The 17,750-nt window shown below is 39.6% G+C and overlaps 1 protein-coding gene across 1 annotated transcript in view; it reads left to right on the top strand.

Annotated features, from left to right (window-relative positions):
• Window positions 1-17,750, top strand: part of Washc5 (WASH complex subunit 5) — a 57,495-nt gene that overhangs the window by 27,944 nt on the left and 11,801 nt on the right. The window contains exons 11-23 of the mRNA XM_046464602.2: window positions 866-995; window positions 3,323-3,435; window positions 4,771-4,937; window positions 5,014-5,089; window positions 6,190-6,300; window positions 7,371-7,511; window positions 7,974-8,054; window positions 11,591-11,692; window positions 12,695-12,874; window positions 13,880-14,004; window positions 15,959-16,121; window positions 16,531-16,633; window positions 16,721-16,800. Coding sequence (XP_046320558.1) covers window positions 866-995; window positions 3,323-3,435; window positions 4,771-4,937; window positions 5,014-5,089; window positions 6,190-6,300; window positions 7,371-7,511; window positions 7,974-8,054; window positions 11,591-11,692; window positions 12,695-12,874; window positions 13,880-14,004; window positions 15,959-16,121; window positions 16,531-16,633; window positions 16,721-16,800 — 1,572 coding nt within the window. The remainder of the gene's footprint in view (window positions 1-865; window positions 996-3,322; window positions 3,436-4,770; window positions 4,938-5,013; window positions 5,090-6,189; window positions 6,301-7,370; window positions 7,512-7,973; window positions 8,055-11,590; window positions 11,693-12,694; window positions 12,875-13,879; window positions 14,005-15,958; window positions 16,122-16,530; window positions 16,634-16,720; window positions 16,801-17,750) is intronic.

Below are 17,750 nucleotides of genomic sequence, written 5' to 3'. Positions count from 1 at the left end.
GAGCCCAGTACCCAGGAAGATAGAGTAGGCTCTTGTTTTCATCTGACAAATCAACCTGCTGGGTCATTAAGATTCCTCCTCCACAGACCCCACAACATCCCATCCAGCCTGGATTACCTCTTCTGAAGATGGACTCTCCCTCCATTGTTCATCTATTCAATTTGATTATAATGCGTAGGAATGAAGAATTTATTAAGAGGAAAATGAGCATTCATGCATATTTACCTTGTAAGAAGAGCCCAGTGAAAGAAATCCTGTACCTCTCTCTGAGACAGCATATCATTTAATGAAAAATAAGTTTCTTCCAGGGCAGAATCCTGAGTTACACCATTTTCTCCTCTTCCTAAGTCTTCACAGGTTTTAAGTTTTAGGCACAAATGAATTAATAAACAGAATTTTTGCTTAATATAATAAGAAAGAACCTCTGTGGTGGGTAATTTAGTTCATTACTTCATCATCCAGCAAGTTTTAATACTCAAATTTTCCCTAATTACATTGGAATGACAGCAACTGTTGTCTAGAAAGGACCATAGAACAATGACCACAGATATAATTTCACATTAAAATGTTGATTATTCTTGGGCCTACCCAAGACCCTGAGTTGAATCTTTAGGGCTTAAGCCAGGAATTTGAAAACATTCAAGCCCTCCAAGTTGTGCTCATGTGCAGTTGGTCTGAGGATCACAGCCTTAGAGGTGGCCTAACTTCAACCCTCAATTTCTATAGCATACTAATGCTTGAGAGGAGGCATCAAGATCTATATTACTTTGGGGTGTACCTTTTTTATAATAAATCAAGTCCCTTCGTAAACTGCCTGATCTGGATTTTCTCTTAAGGAAATGAATCTTCTCTGTCTCGTCAACAGATGTTCAAGCAAATGCTTTCAGAAAAACAAGCCAAATGGGAGTATTATAAGAAAGAGGGCTCAGAGCGGATGACCGAACTTGCTGATGTCTTCTCAGGAGTGAAACCCCTAACCAGAGTGGAGAAAAATGGTAATTGCTTAAGAGGGGTTGTTGGATGTGTCCAGCATGTGTCTACAGATTATTTGAAACCTTAGGAATTGGCCAAGCAGAAGGTCCTTCTGTTTTTGTCATTGTCTGCCACGACATCGTTCTCTTTTAGCTTTGGGAATAAAGGGGTTTAATTTGGGCTCCTCTGGCCTGCTCCCGTGGGCTGTGTTCATGTCCATCTGGATGTCAGGTTTCATATCTTATCTTTGAAATATGAGATTAGGCTAACCTAGGGGTTCTTTTCACTCTGATTCATAGATAGGGGTTAGAGAGTCAAGGTGCTCCCGACTCCCTGGTCCACAAGTCTCACATATCAGTTAATGTGCATTTGGGGGAAGATTACATAGCTCTTATAATCTCAGAAGGGTAGATCACCTAAGAATATTAGTAACTACCCACACAGATCATGTCTCAGATTCTTGTCTTCTAATCTTGCTTGGTTCTTGTCCACGGTGCATCTGGCATCTAGTGGCACAAAAGAGGGCCCGCAGACTGGTTGGGTTTTGTTTTTTTTTTCCATTTGTGTATGCATTGGTTTTTTGTAGTACCTGGGACTGAACTCAGGGCTTTGCTCATGCCACTGAGCTACATCCTCAGCTGCTGACTTATTTTTGAAAGGAAACATCTCAAGTTTTAACTAAAATGATTTTGATCCTACTTCTTTTAGGAAATTCTTTCTGTAGGAAAATTTGTGATGTTGCTTCAGATTTTTATTTATAAGAACTTTTCAAATTGCCCCCAGAAGACCATTTGAATTCTGAAGTGACAAATTAAGCTATTTTACTACTTAATGTTGGTGTTATCAGATTCATTTTGGATGAAGTTAATTATGTAGTACAATTACTTAATAGTATAGCTTTTTATTAAAAAATGAATGACTTTGCTATCTTTAATCAATAGGGACTTGTGATTATTGTATTTTGGCTTTTGTTGATTTATTTTATGCTAGTTGGTTGCTCTGAAATATATTTCCAAAGCATATTATTATTCCTATTGTAGAAAGTGAGTTTACAGTGATGTGATGTAATTGGCAACATGTTTTGCAAGTCAACATATTTTGACTGAAAAACAAGAACCACCTATAACAATCTGACCAAATTAGTTGACTAGAATCAGGCTCATTAATCTCTGTTACAGTCCCCATTTGGTTTTTCTGAATACCAGATTGTTTCAGAGGTCATTTACATGATCATTTTATGCTTTTTTTTTTTTCTGGCTAGGCAATTTATTTTGGCCTAGGAATCTTTGTCATTTGATTTTTACCCTGTGGGATAAACACCTTTAGCCTTGTTCTATGTATAAGGAACCAAAGCTTTAAAAACGTAGTCATTTGCCAAAGGTAACAAAGATCCAGGGCCTTGATCTGGCTCATGGCCTCAGACTTCAAATCTGTGCTCTTTCCCCTACACCAGAGCTGTGCCTCATCAGTTCTTTAAAATAAAAAAAAAACTTTGAAATACAGATTTCTTGTGCCAATTTCTGAAATAAGTTACATTATAAGTAATTAAGTCTGAATAAAGTTCGACCACTCCTTTAATAAACACAAAAGTGTAGGGAATCAACTTGGTGCTGACTCTCCCATTTAGTAGCTGTGTGACCGCGAATGTGATTCTTCATTCTGAGCATCAGCCTCCTCATCTGAGAAATGGTCCGCAGTGCCAACCTCCATTGTTGTGAAGATTAAATGAGACCAAGCTAGAATTCTGCCTCACACACCAGGGTGCTCAGAGCCTGTTAAAGCCCTTCCCTTTCATGCTGTGTGAACTACCTATTGGTTTGTGAAGGCAGATGGCACCCCTCAGCTGCTCAGAATTCCCACTCAGACCTCAGGCTTCTGACATGTTGGTCTCCTCTTTGCCCTCTAAGACATGCCACCATCATTCCAGCCTGGGAGTCGGCTCATACTTGCCCCTCATTTAGATAGAAAACCCTTCTTCATTTCTCTGACTGTCCAGATCTTTACCCTCTCTCACTTCTCTAGAAAACTCCCCAGTACCTCTGTCACTGGGGAGTTCCCTCCCAACTCTCCTCTGCCACTACTGCCCCCTTGGCACGTGTTGTTTTATAACATGTATGTGGGCCTTTAATCCCTTTTGCCAAGCTTTTTAGACTAAGCTATTAATGTTTATTCTGTGAGGACACACACTCCAGGTATTTTTATCGTTCAGAGACTCCTGGAAGCAATATTTGGCGTATAGTAAAAACTCTCTATATAAAGAACTAGACTCATAAACTAATTTAATTAAGTTCAAAGCCACAGCTACAGGAATTCTGGGTTTCAGTAGTCTTTCTTATTTCTGTATCAATAGAAAATCTTCAAGCTTGGTTCAGAGAAATCTCAAAACAAATATTGTCTTTAAATTATGATGATTCCACTGCTGCAGGCAGAAAAACTGTGCAGCTAATACAAGCTTTGGAGGAGGTAAGAAAAGTCTTCAAATTCTCATTCTTGGATCAGAAATCTTGCCTATGATCTATACAACAGCTTGCTCATAAACATATATCTAAGAGAAGATTTCATCAGCAGCAAAAGCAATATGAGTTAATATGTTCCCTGTACTGTTACATGCAGTGTCCTAAAATGGGGGAATAAATTCAGTGACCAGCATGCCTAGAAAAATAGCAGGGGTCAAGATATTCAACTCCAGAAAACCTATAGTTTTAGAAAAATAATGATGAAAGTGATTTAGAGATGTTGGGAAAAATGTGATGAAGAAGTGAAAGCAAAAACAAAACTGTGCATATATGCAATGTTTTAGGTTTGTAAAAAATTGTGTACCTAGGGCAAGCTTAGAAATAAATAAGCAAAAATGAAAATAATTATGTAGTGATCATATGCTTGTAAGTGGTGTATGTTCTTTTCTGGAAAAAAAAAAATAGTGTTTTAATGATTCAAAAATGATTATACCCAAAACACTGATTCTACCTCACCACTCTTAAATGTTTAATTGTATATTTAACTAGGTTTGAAATGCAAAATAATAGCATCAGAACATACAAGCATAGACTATTATTTAAACCTCATCTAGACTCATTATCTGTAACACTGTCCAATTTGGTGTGTAGAGATATAATTAATACTATTTCATTTGGCAGACTTTCTTCAGGCTTTTTCTTATTTCTTTGAGGTTTTTTAGGATGGCAACACAGTATAATACTCCATAGTTAGCATACCAGAGTTTCTTATTCCAAAACAATTGCATGCTTGTACTATTTCTATTACACTTGTTGGGAGGCTATTCAGTCTACGGTACACTAGAAACAACTTTGTAAATCTCTAATGCCTTCTGTGTTTAGCCTATTTAGTTTGGCATGTAATCCATACCTCTTGAGTTATATACATGAAATTTTTAGGACATTATGGCATCATTATTTTGTTTTAGAGAGTATACTAAAAGAAAATAATGTATAAGCACCAACACATTGGTTGTGATGTAGCTTATTATCTTTCTTAGGCAGTGATAGTCAGATAAAGAATTAAGAGCATTTTCCAATATATCTTTATTTATAGTAAAATGGAAAATGAGAGCATTGACTTATTATGTCCTGTACATACAGGATCAAACTGGATGGGGCATTTTCTAATCCTGGAAAGTTATACAGCTTTTTATGATTTAGCTATGTATTTCTGAAATTATAATTTGGAATAAAAAGTTTATCAAGAAATTATTAATACTGTGCCTTGTATGAAGTGTTTTCAGGGAAAATGAGTACTTTAAAGGCCAGAACTTTTAAACTAAATGTACTTATGTAACAGGTTCAGGAATTTCATCAGTTGGAATCAAATTTGCAAGTGTGTCAGTTCCTCGCTGATACTCGAAAGTTCCTCCATCAAATGATCAGGACCATTAACATTAAAGAGGAGGTCCTGATCACAATGCAGATCGTCGGGGACCTTTCTTTTGCTTGGCAGTTAATTGACAGGTAACATGAACAGACTGACATTTGCCCCTGATGAAGTCCACTGGAACATCTTCTTAGAAATGTATTTCTTTTACAGTTTCACATCCATCATGCAAGAAAGCATAAGAGTAAGCCCGTCCATGGTCACTAAACTCAGAGCCACATTCCTGAAGGTAGGCAAAGGACCACGTGGTCACATTCTTAGTTACACCACGAAGGAGTTGGCCTTCACCTTGCCTCACTCATTGATCAGTCCAAAAGGTTTCATCTTTTCAGGAAGTTGGATCATTTCAGCATTTTTGTACACTGGAAATTATTAGCAGTTCTTCCAAGAACATTGTTTCTAAAGATTCCAGAAATATTTGAAGTTTGATTAAATAAGTTGGAATATGTTACAGAATCTTGTTTTTAAATAAATAAATATTTTTAAGTTTTATTAGTGTACTAAAAATGTGACTCCTTGGGTCTTTATTCATTAGATGTAAATTAAGTCCTTTTATTTATTCATTAGAAGAATTTTTATTGAACCTCTACTACAAACTAGTCTATACCCTAAAGGTGAAGGAATAGTGATGATCAACACAATCATGTTCCTTACTCTCAAGATCATTTCAGAGCATAATAAATGAACAAATAGTTTGCTCAGTGTCTTCTGACAGTTACCAGATATGTCAATTCCAAGCTGTAATTTTTTCATATTTTAACGTCTCTAATTTTAAATGAGTTTTATAATGGATGGCATATCCTAGTTTAGTTGTCAACACTTTAGTTCTTTCTGAGTGGCACATAAAATAATGACACTTCTCATACTTGATGACATCTCAGGTTGGATGAATTCAGTAGTCCACCAATTAGAACGTCTCATTTCCACAGAGAAGTAGTTGTCTCCTTTAGCATGGTGGCTCTCAAACTTGAGCATGCATCAGAAATACCTGGAGGGCTTATTGCAACAGAGATCACAGGACCCCAGCCCTGGAGCTTCTGAAGTCAGTCTGGGATGGGGTCCCACAATTTGCACATCTAAATGTTCCCAGGTAATGCTGATGCTGGTGATCCAGGAACCACACTTGAAAAGCTATCGCCTTAATAGGTGACTCTAATTTTTTTTTTAAATATATTGTCAGAAACTATTCATGATATTGACAAGGTTTGGTGGTTGTTGCCCTCCATTGTGTAAGGCCCAGGTATTTTGTTATGTTACATATTCTGGAGAAAAAGATTTCTAGGATTTTTTAAAAAAACAGAAATAGTAATTATCTTATTTTTCTAACAGCTTGCCTCTGCCCTTGACCTGCCTCTTCTTCGTATCAATCAAGCAAATAGCCCTGACCTTCTCAGTGTGTCTCAGTATTATTCTGGTGAATTAGTGTCCTATGTGAGAAAGGTAAGAAGTACATACAGGTGATTTTGCTTTGATTAGCTGATTAGCTAACTGCTGTTTAAAATAGAGAAGTATACTTGGGCCCTATAAAATGTATATTGTGTTCCTTTTTTGTTTGTTTGTTTTAAACTCGATTCCAGAAATTTGTAATACTTGCAAATAAATGTATTCTTCCTGCTATTATAGACAGGCAGACTCTACTTTCAAAGAAATTTACTTTACTTTCAAAGAAATTTTATATCTATTTTTTGAATGCTAATGGTATTGACTACCATTTTATAGATGCAGAGAGGGAGGAACAGAGATCGTAGTAGTGTCTTCAAAGTCACAATTGGTTGGTGAAAGAGATCTAGATCCAACATAGCCTCATCTGAACTTCATTCAAGCTTTCTTGGGGTCCTTGAAAGTTTGAATATCGTATGGTTCAACAAGAAGCCATACAGGCCTGGATCAAAATTTATCTATCACGTACTATCAGAATACTCTACAACGATGGTACTTGATGTCTTGGAACTTCAGTTTTTATTTTCCTTGCAGTGCTGAGGATTGAACCCAGGGCCTCGTGCATGCCAGGCAAGTGCGCTGTCACTGAGGCACATCCCCAACCCTGAACCTCAGTCTTTTAAAAATCTTTTTTGCAGCACTTTGAAGGATTATTATTTTTTTTATTAGTTGTTCAAAACATTACATAGCTCTTGACATATCATATTTCATACATTTGATTCAAGTGGGTTATGAACTCCCATTTTTCCCCATATACAGATTGCAGAATCACATGGGTTACACATCCACGTTTTTACATACTACCATACTAGTGTCTGTTGTATTCTGCTGTCTTTCCTATCCTGAAGGATTATTTTTATTCTGAGGGCAGTTAATGTTGGAAGGAGGGAGCTGCAGCTGCTAGCAATTAGGAAAGCAGCTCTGCTAAGTTCTCCAGCGTTGCCTCCTGTAGACAGACTGCTGCTCGTGCACACCAGAACCTTTTTCTTACTGTCATCCTAATATCTGACAGCTAAGAAAAATAAAACGAGGGTGTGCAATTGTATTTCTCCCTTTCTCTGCCCTCACAGGTTTTGCAAATCATCCCAGAAAGCATGTTTACATCTCTTCTAAAGATCATAAAGCTTCAGACCCACGACATCATCGAGGTGCCTACCCGCCTGGACAAAGACAAGCTGCGGGACTACGCTCAGCTCGGCCCACGATACGAGGTGCCATGTTGCCCTCTGCCTTCTGCCTTTTCATATTTAAAACTAAAAGCCACGAACTATCACAGGCCTGTGTCACCGCCATGACCTGGGACCACTAGACTGATTCTGATTCATTTTCTCACACTCTTGTGATGGCCAGTGTTTACCTTTTGAGTATAGTCATACCTAAATTTTAGATGTGAGAAACTGAAGACCAAAGAAGGGAAAGCTCTTTGTGAAATGTTGGAGAATAGATTGATGTCTCTGACTCTCTTCCCCAACATGTCCAACATGGACTTTACTTATGCCACAAATACTTACTTCTGTCCGGGCATGTGGATGCCGGTGTTCTTTACAAAGCTACACATCCGTTTCCTGTGCTTTGCCTATTCCAGGACTATTAGCCAGTTATTTTATCCTTCCATAGAAATGGCAAGTCTTTTATCCCAATTGCTTCATAATTCCTCTTTTTCTTTGTTATAGGTTGCCAAGCTCACCCATGCTATTTCCATTTTTACCGAAGGTATCTTAATGATGAAAACAACTTTAGTTGGCATCATCAAGGTAAGTGACTCGATGTTGGTCTTTGTGCCCTTGTGGTTAGTCCTTTGGATTTTTCTGGTAATTATCATGTGTGGAACAGGGAGTGATGTTACCATCTTACTATTTCTCATCCCAATTTTGGTTTTACCTCACATGTTGATGAAGAAAAATTACCTTTATTGCTCATAATAATGAAGGCAATCTTATGTATAATCTTAGAATTTCTTCTAGTTCTGGAGGGGAAAATGTAGTATTAATAACTGTTTTACCAAGAGTTTTGTAAATCTAAGAAAAATCTGTTTCCCTGAATTTTTGTCATAGCAAAGAAAACAAAATGGCTCAATTTTCTTAGGCATGATTGCTTTCTACGTTTTTATTTTTTTTCCCCATCACTGTTTCTCTCTTTTATTTTAGTGTTTCTATTTTTGCACCCAGGTGAGGAGAGCTAAGATAATTTTACCCTCTGGTCATAGACCGTTATCTCCGCTGACACATGCAAGCTTCTCTTTTATTTTTTCTTTCTTCTCCTGGACCCCACTCCCATTCCCATTCTTCATAGCAACCACTCTGTGTCTGAGACATGTTCCTAATTATGCAATTTACTAAAAATGAGAGTACTTGCATATTTAGGGGCACACAATTGAATGTCCACTTGTATTTCTGGTTTCTCTAAATCATTGTGCTCTCAGTCTTTTTCCAACTTTTCTTACTGGTTTTTGCATTTTAAATTTATTTATGATGCTGTAGATCAGATAATTGGTTGCTTACAGCTACATCGAATTCCCCACTTTGCTGAACTATCCCACCAGAGACAGACACCTCTTCTTCCATTATCATAATCACTATCACAGTGAACATCTCAGCACTGTCCCCACTCCAGGCCTGTGCAGGAATTTCCCTGAAATGGACATACCTAGGAGTGGCATCTCAGGACCCCACCGCCTCTCTGTGTTTACTTTGTCTGCATGCCCCTAGCCTGCCTTTTGAAATGACTATTTCCTGGGCTCCACCCACATCTTGGTGATTACTTGATGTTATCCTCTTTCTAATCTTTTGCCCAAGGGGTATAAATCGATATCTCACTGATGTTTTAATTTGAATCCTGCAATGACTCATGATGTCCCCATGTCCCCTTCACATAGTTTATTGTACTTTTATTTTTCCATTTATCTGATATGAAAAGAATTGGAACTTTTTTTTAAAACTAGATAGCTGTTGAATTGCCACATAAACATTTGCGTTACTAAAATACAAACGGAACATAGGTATATGTTTTCTAGAAAAATACTTAGAATAAATAAATAAAATGTCATTATGCCCCTGAAATTTCAATAGACTCTGCTCGACCTGACTTTAGGCCTGATGCCAAATTAATTAAGATGATGTGCAGAGAATATACATGCTGGTTTATTTACTCCCAACTAATCCATAAGTACGATGAGCCCTAGCAATGCATAGGGACAGGTAGAGGAAGAATGTGATAAGACCTCCTAATTATTAGCAATAATTAAAGAAAAACTTCTTAATAAAATGTAAATCTTTGCCACAGTCTTTTGGAAGGAATGTCATACTGACCAAGCCCATCCAATTAGGAGACTCTGCCAGTCCAATAACAATAGCTAAGGACTGTTGGAAGGAATTCTGTGGCCCTCACTGATCTTTAACCTCAGCATCTTAAGGATATGTTTCAAAACCTTACAGAAGTATAGGATCACTGTGCTCAAAAAGACTTCAAACCAGTAAGATATACAGAAATATACATGAGTACTCATTGTTCGAGGCAGACAAAAGAAAAAAGAAAGAATCTAAACACCCATTGGTAGGGGAATGGCTAAATGTTATGACACATTCATACTGTAGATTGCTCTGCTTTTGTTCAAAAAGAATTTGCCCCTGGATAGTTTCCAAGATAGAAAATATAGGATAACATACATGTTATGGTGTATGTATATAAATGAATGTTTATGTTTAAACACACATGTATGCATGTGATCCCATTTAGATTTGTAAAATCAAATATGTAGATGAACATTTCTATGGATGAATGAATAGAGGAAGATCTGGAGGAAGCCATGAAAGCTGTTAACTGTGCTAACACAGGAAGGAGATGGAAACGTGAGGAAGGGGCTGCGTGTGTGAGACTTTCCTAGCTGTGAAAACTTCTGCTGCATTAGTGGAAATCCAGGAAGAGTGGAAGAGCCACTGTTTCACTAAATCTCTTCTTGGTTTTGTGTGTGTGCTAGGGACTGAAGTCAGGGCCTCATGCATGCAAGTACATACACTTCCACTGTGCTACACCCAGCCCCTAAGTCTGCCCTTCCTGGGATCATTTCTTCGAAAGCTTTGTTATTTCTCAACTATGTATATATTTATAATTTTTAATTATAAAATAAAATACAGATGCTAAGTTGCAGAAATAATTGTATGGTTTAATAGATTATTATGAGGTTCACACTACTCATTCTGATCACCATATGAGTCAAGAAATCTATTTAACCACCCCTACTCCTGTGTCTCCCCCATGTGCCCAGACCTAGTCTCAGTCTCTCCCTTTATGGTCTTAGTATTCGCAGATAAGTTTGTATACACTGTAGCTTAGAAGTGCTCATTGAAGGAAAAACTGTTGTCTCTCTGAAGTCTGTGTAACAGCAGGTTTCTCCTGCACTCCTTTCTTTCCTCACAGTCAATCTGCTGCAGAGCCCAGGCCCTTGCCCTGAAGCTCTGCACACTCGGGGTTGCTGATGGCGTAGTCCAGTTTTAGTTCCCACATGTGTTTCTCAGGCTTTTGTGTTTTCTGCAACTTCCATTACAGTTGTCGTCTTTGAAGTTTAAATATAATCCAAACCAGATGGACCTGTCAGTTTTCTTGGTGACCTTAAAAATAATGATTCTTTACAAATCAAAAGGAAAAGAAACAAGTCTCAAGGTGTTCAAGGGCATGGGCTAAAACCGTTTGATGTTCTGTGGATCTGACAGGAGATTTATTTAGGGAATTACAATAGCTTTCTCATTACAGAAAAAAAATAATAAGTGTAGAATTTGATAGTAGATTTGCTTTCCTGTTTTATCATTCTAATTATAAATGGCATCCTAAGAATATTGAAAGAAGAAGAATTATTCCATTTACAGTGCTGCAACTCAAAACTTGAGTTTGCTCACCTGGAGACAGATGGCCCGAAACGACATCTGGAGGAGAGACAAGCAGCTGAATTCAGCCCAGGCCCTTCATTCCACCGCCCTTTCCTTCTGATAAGAAAAGGCACTTAACATTTAACGAAATGATGAAATGTGAGGCAATTAAAACTTTCCACACTCATCAACTTTGACATATCATATTGTAAATTATCTCATGAAGCTGGCCGAGGTGAAGGGCATCCTAAGAGGTGAAGGTTTAGAAATTCTGCCCAAGCTGCCCCAGGTCAGATAGGGGTAGGAAAGGGACAAAATCTATATCATTTAGAGAAGAAGGAGGAAAATGCTGCGCTACTTTCTGGGAATTGGTTTTCCCCTGTGTTTCGTCAGGACTGGCCTTTTCCTAACTTGTGATTTGCACTTAGGTGGATCCGAAGCAGTTGCTGGAAGACGGAATAAGGAAGGAGCTGGTTAAACGGGTTGCTTTCGCCCTTCACAGAGGACTGATATTCAACCCTCGAGCCAAGGTACCAGAAGACCAAAGTGCAACCGTCCTGTTCTCGCTCAGCTCACAGCTTGGACGATTTGTAACAAGACCTTCCTCCTCTGTCCTTACAGCTAAGTGTGACCTTTGGGACTAACAACTGATAGGCTCTTTGGTCCCCTAATATAATCCATTCATTTTATCAGGAAATCCTTTTTAAAACCAATGCTTCTTTCCTTCACTGGTTGACCCCCCAAGTTTAAGAATTGATGTTTACAATTCAGAGGTTTTTTTTGTTGCCGTTTTTATTTTTTAAGGTACTGGGGAGTGAACCCAGGGCCTCACATATTCCAGGCAAGCATTCCACTGCTGAGCTACATCCCTAGCCCTTTTTATTCATTTTTGAGACTGGGTATTGCTATATTGCCCAGGCTGGCCTTGAACTTGCAATCCTCCTAACTTAGCCTCCCAAGTATCTGGGATTACAGGCTCATGTCACAACGCCTGTCTCAGAGTTACTTTTTATAATTAAAAGAATTTATTAGCCCTAAAGCCAATAGAAACTATGAAAACTAACTTTTTATTTTTGTTTATCTGTTGGAAAATATAGTAATTTTTCCCATGAGAAAAATAAACAGGCCTAAAATTTATAGAATATTTTTCAAATCAATGAATTTAATTTAAAATATTTTTAAGGGTTCTGAGATGAGATATGTTCACCAAATGACATGTGAGAAATCACCAGCATTCATTGTTTATATTCCTTTATAGGAAACTTTCTTTCCAAAGGAATAAAATGTACTCTCTGCTAAATATCTGACATCTCTTGCCACTCGGCCAAGATGAAGTCGGAAATTTTCCAAAGCTTATACTATGTCTTAAACTGTGACTGTGGCTCCTTAGTCAGTGTATTAAAGTCTAATGAAGGTATTAGTAATGATAATCTTTTGGAATGTGGCCACAACTCTCAGCTGAATTGGCAAAGGAGCAGAGGAGTCAGTAACTTTTTGGAGCTTTTTTTGCACATTTTCTCTTTTTCACACAGCCAAGTGAACTGATGCCCAAGCTGAAAGAGTTGGGAGCCACCATGGATGGATTCCATCGTTCTTTTGAATACATACAGGACTATGTCAACATTTATGGTCTGAAGATTTGGCAGGAAGAAGTCTCTCGTATTATAAATTACAATGTGGAACAAGAGTGTAATAACTTCCTAAGAACAAAGGTATTTAACAATTTTAAAGTTCTTGATTTTACTAGGTATTTCTTATGTTTAAAATACACACTCTAAATCTCAAGAGGTGCCAACAAGAAAGTTTGTTTAAATAGATACTGAAAATCAATAAGCACTCGATGGTCTCCGTACCATGAGAGCACCTTCAGGAGCCCTCAGGGTGGCAGAGAAGTTGACATGGCACCTTACCTCGGCGAGCTTCCTGCCTCAAGAAGGCAAGCATGATTATATGGCCACAGAACGGGGCTGGTGGCTGTAACTTTTCAGCCCACGTGACTGAGTGCAGGAGACGGGCACCTCTCAGTGGGTTGGATCAGGGTATGTACCTGGTCTCTGTGCTTAACCGGGGGAGGAGCACCAGGCCTCTGCAGCGGTGCCGGGCAGTCTGAGAGTCCGCCTTCCCTCCTCCTTGTCAGCAGCACTTCACCATCCTGTGAGTGGGTCTTATGGTTTTGAGTTGTGGTTCCTAATGGCTGGTGACCTTGAGTGCCTTTTCATGTGCTTACTGGCCATTTTAGTGGCCATTTTCTTTGAGAAAGTATCTATTGAAGTTCTTTACTCATTTTTTCTTAATTGGGCAAAGATAGAGCCCCAATTTCCTGAGTGCCAGGCTGAGATTTCTGCAGTCAGTAAGGAACACTGCAGGTTTTTAGGTGAGGGACTGACATTACATTCTCAAAAGGTTATTAAGTGTCTTCCAACCTTATAATATTTCAGGGCTTTCTATTATACTGATGCACATCAGCTCATAAAACAAAAACCCACGGGCCTGCTCACTTCTCCTTAGTTGCTTCATTTTTTCACATATATTTCCTTATTTATGAATGTTATCTATAGCATTTCTGGGAAGCTATTTTTAAAAATTTCCTCTTTAAACCAAAGAGTAGTCATTGTCACTGTTCATTTTTCATAGTCATTGTCACTGTTCAATTTTATTTTTGTAAAATTACGGGGAAACAGATAACCGTACTGAATATTTGTGATTTTGTTCCCTAGATTCAGGACTGGCAGAGCATGTACCAGTCTACTCACATTCCCATACCCAAGCTCCCCCCTGTGGACGAGTCCGTCACGTTTATTGGTCGACTCTGCAGAGAAATCTTGCGGATCACGGACCCAAAGTAGGTGTTTCTAAATTCTGCTGAGCCTTGAGTCCCATGGATGACCATGTGTACCTGTGTCACTGTGGCACGCGCCCTAATTCCAGCCCCTGGATCTTGCACTTGTCACCTCATGTCCTGACCCTGAAGGTGACCTCCTTGTTTCTTAGCCCAGCACAAAGCCCTTTTGATAGTAAACACTAACATCTGTGGAGCACTTACCAGTGCCCTCTTAACATAGAACACATCTGTGCATCAACACAGTACAGTAATCTTGGGAGGTCAGCATTATTGTTGTTATTCCCATTCTAGGTATGGAATAACTGAGGCACAGGAAAAATTAGTCACTTGCCCAACATCATGTCGTTAATAAATGGTAGGCCCAGAATACACAGCAGTCCCTCTGCCCCTGGAGCCCAGCTCTGTTGAACAGCAGACCACTTAACTTTGTGCCTGGTGAATCCCATCTATAGTCACATCACATGGGTTCTGCATTCAGCAGGAACTGGGCAAATATATTATTAAAACTACCTTTGACAATATTTTAGGTGGGCATCATGTTAGAGACTGGCATGCTGCCTCTCAGTTCAACTGAACTCATTTTCTCCTCTTTCTTAATCTGAGCCACAGGAGAAGCAATTGGTACTAAGACCAATTGAGGGAAGAACAGGTTCCTGTCTTCTGTTTCAGGTTTAACCCCGGGCACACGCTCACCAAGCAGAATGATTGATCAGTAGCCCAGGAAAATACCATTCTTTTCTTTCTCCACCTATGCACATATAGTTGAATTTGTACCACTGTATTATCCAGACTGACTTTGTCTTTTAAAACTTGAGAAAGTTGACAAATTATTTATAATCTTTGTCCAAAATTTCCAATAGAAATAAGGAATTTTATCTATTACTAATGGGCTAAAAAGAGTAAATGTTCTAGAAAGTTTTGTGGCTCCTCAATTCTTGGTACCCAGGAGTCAAATCACTGAAGCCCTTTTAGAAAATGGCCCACCTAGTTCCCTGTTTATACAGCAGGGAGGATTAGTGGGCTTCTCAAGGAGTCTCTCAGGGGACATAGTCAAAGAGCCATCTCTGAGTGGGAGAACACTTTTTAGGCCTGAAAGCAGAAGTTGAATGAAGTTCTGGAAATCTCCTTGTTTTGTTCTCCCCGTTTACTTGCAAATTTAATCCCCCTGGGGCTCTTTTAGCTCCTCCCAGACCCCTGTTTAGTAAAGGTGTATAGTGGTGGATTTTAGAAAGTGGGGACTACACCTGTTGAGCTTATTGAAAAGCAGGGGCTCGGACTCTGCCCATATCTCCTGAGCCTGAGTCCCCAGGAGTAGAAAGTGGGCATCTGTTTTTAACAGCTCTGCAAGTGGTTCAGGGGCCCTCCCGACAGTCTGAGAGCCAAAGATTTGAAGGGGCTGTTAGGGGTGCAGAGCTAGAGCCAGGCCCATCCTAGCAACACCGAGCAGTCGCTGGATGCTGCTGGTTGTCATCATGAGTGTAAAAGGAAGCCTGGGAGGTGCTTGGAAGACAGCATCTGCGTGTTTAAGGAACTGGAAAGAAAGAGCAAACAGCTCTGTCATCACTGCCTGAGATGTTAGCGCACAAGGATTCTCAGTTCCTTCGAGGCCAAAAGGAAATGACTATCTTGTCCTCAGTCCTGGCTGAGGGCAGAGCCTAGCCTGGTCTTCTCAATGTGATTCCAAACCAGTGGCCCTTCCCAGTAGCAAGGAGTGACTGGAACCATGAGGCCTGCCAAGGAGGGAAGGGGTCCAACTATTTGCCCGCTGTCCACTGGAGGGGGGTCACTGTGCACTGTGCTCTTTTCTCCCAGTTCCTTAACGCAGAAGTTAGAAAACACGAGTCATGTACCTGTTACTCTGAGCATTCAGTACCCCAGATTCTGATGAGTCCATGTCTTCAGGATGAATTCTGAGCCACTCTGGGACTTTTGCTTTGTTTTGCTTTGGTTTTAGGATGACATGTCACGTAGACCAGCTGAACACCTGGTATGATATGAAGACTCATCAAGAAGTGACCAGCAGCCGCCTCTTCTCAGAAATTCAGACCACCTTGGGGACCTTTGGTCTGAATGGGCTAGACAGGCTTCTGTGCTTCATGATCGTGAAGGAGCTGCAGGTGAGCCTAGGGCAGGCAGGCCTATCTCCACAGGGACAGGAGAGGACAGCTTGCGGGGCCAGTTAAACCCACGTGCCTTTTCTTTTGTGCTTTCTTACACTGATGTCAGACATATTTGATTCTTACTGGGTAGATAAGAACAGAGAGTAAGCTGGAATGTCTTTGGCAGTCATAGTATTGGTACGGTAGACTGCTTTGGGGAGTTTCAGCTTGGGAGAATGAGATATTTTATCTTTGAAGCCAATAATTTCTTCCCACAAGACCCTGAGTTGCTGCTGTCCTGTCTTCCTATTTAGAAGCTGTGTGGCTCAGGTGAAGTCTCTGTTCCTCACAACAGTTGAGTAAACTGGAGTATGTATTCTTTCTGTTCATTTTGTTTGGTTCTTTAATCACACATCCTTGTTTTTAGAATTTCCTCAGTATGTTTCAGAAAATTATCCTGAGAGATAGAACTGTTCAGGATACTTTAAAAACCCTCATGAACGCCGTCAGCCCCTTAAAGAGCATTGTAGGTAAGCATCCTGAGTCCAGCCAAGGAGGGGGTGACACTGTGGCCTTTCTGAGTTTACTAAATAGAAAATTGTTTTTTAATTTTTCAGCAAATTCAAATAAAATTTATCTTTCTGCCATTGCCAAAACGCAGAAGATTTGGACTGCTTACCTCGAGGCTATAATGAAGGTATGTTGTGGAGAAGGCGATAATCAATACTATGTTTTTAGCTTATTTCCTTTTACCTTGTGGGTCAAAAAAAAAACTACTCTTGCAATTAAAACAAAAATATTGTACTTTATTGTTATTTCTAAATTCACTTATTCCTTTGCTTCCTCTTTGGGCTGTTTTTAACAAGGCTTTTTGAGGGTCTATGCTTCCCTTTTGCTCAGGAAAACTAGTTTTTTGATATATGCCTTTGGCCGGAGATGTTTCCATCCAAGGAGATGGAAATTTTCTTCCAACCTTTTTAAATGAACTCACCTGTCCATTTGCAGTCCTGAGGGCTGCAAGGACTTCTGTCCCTTGCCCCTCTTGTGTCCTACATAGGTGTTTGGGAGCCAGGTCCTCAGGGTCGAACATTATGCTTAACACTGTCAGTAAAACACTGTGTCTTTGGAAATGAGGGTGAATGGCAAATGAGGAATTCATCAGCTGGGTGGAAACCCAGCTTAATTTAGAATCCAGTCACCTCCTTTCCTCCCTTCCCTGTGGCCATACTTCCCGTGGCCCTCTGCATCTTCTGTGTGTCCCTCTCTCATTGTTTGTCACCAGAGATGTTCAACAACACTTTATGAAGTACCTGTTATGTGCAAGGTCTTGGCGGTTGCTGCAAGAAAGAGTTAAAGGAAACCCTTTGTGTCCCCTCGAAGTTTTCTTACTCTAGTGGGAAGGAGTAGATTCCCTGGGGGAAACTAGGATTCATGCCATGGGAGAAGTCTAGAGGCCACAGGGATGGCTGCATTCTCTTGTTCCCAGTCGCAAAAGCTATGGTGTATCAGCCAAACTCATAATTTATTTACTGTAAGTTCAGCGAGTAGTTTTTTCATTCTTGTTTTTGTTTTACCTTTGAGAGAACAACTGGTAAGACAAGGAGCTTCTGGCTCTGCTGGGTGTCCTCTTGTGCAGCTGTAACACTC

This window comes from Marmota monax, unplaced genomic scaffold (assembly GCF_021218885.2).
Source record: "Marmota monax isolate L192 unplaced genomic scaffold, Marmota_monax_Labrador192_F-V1.1 WCK01_AAM20220418_F8-fsc00003, whole genome shotgun sequence".
Classification (NCBI taxonomy): domain Eukaryota; kingdom Metazoa; phylum Chordata; class Mammalia; order Rodentia; family Sciuridae; genus Marmota; species Marmota monax.
This window is presented reverse-complemented; position numbering and strand designations above follow the sequence as displayed.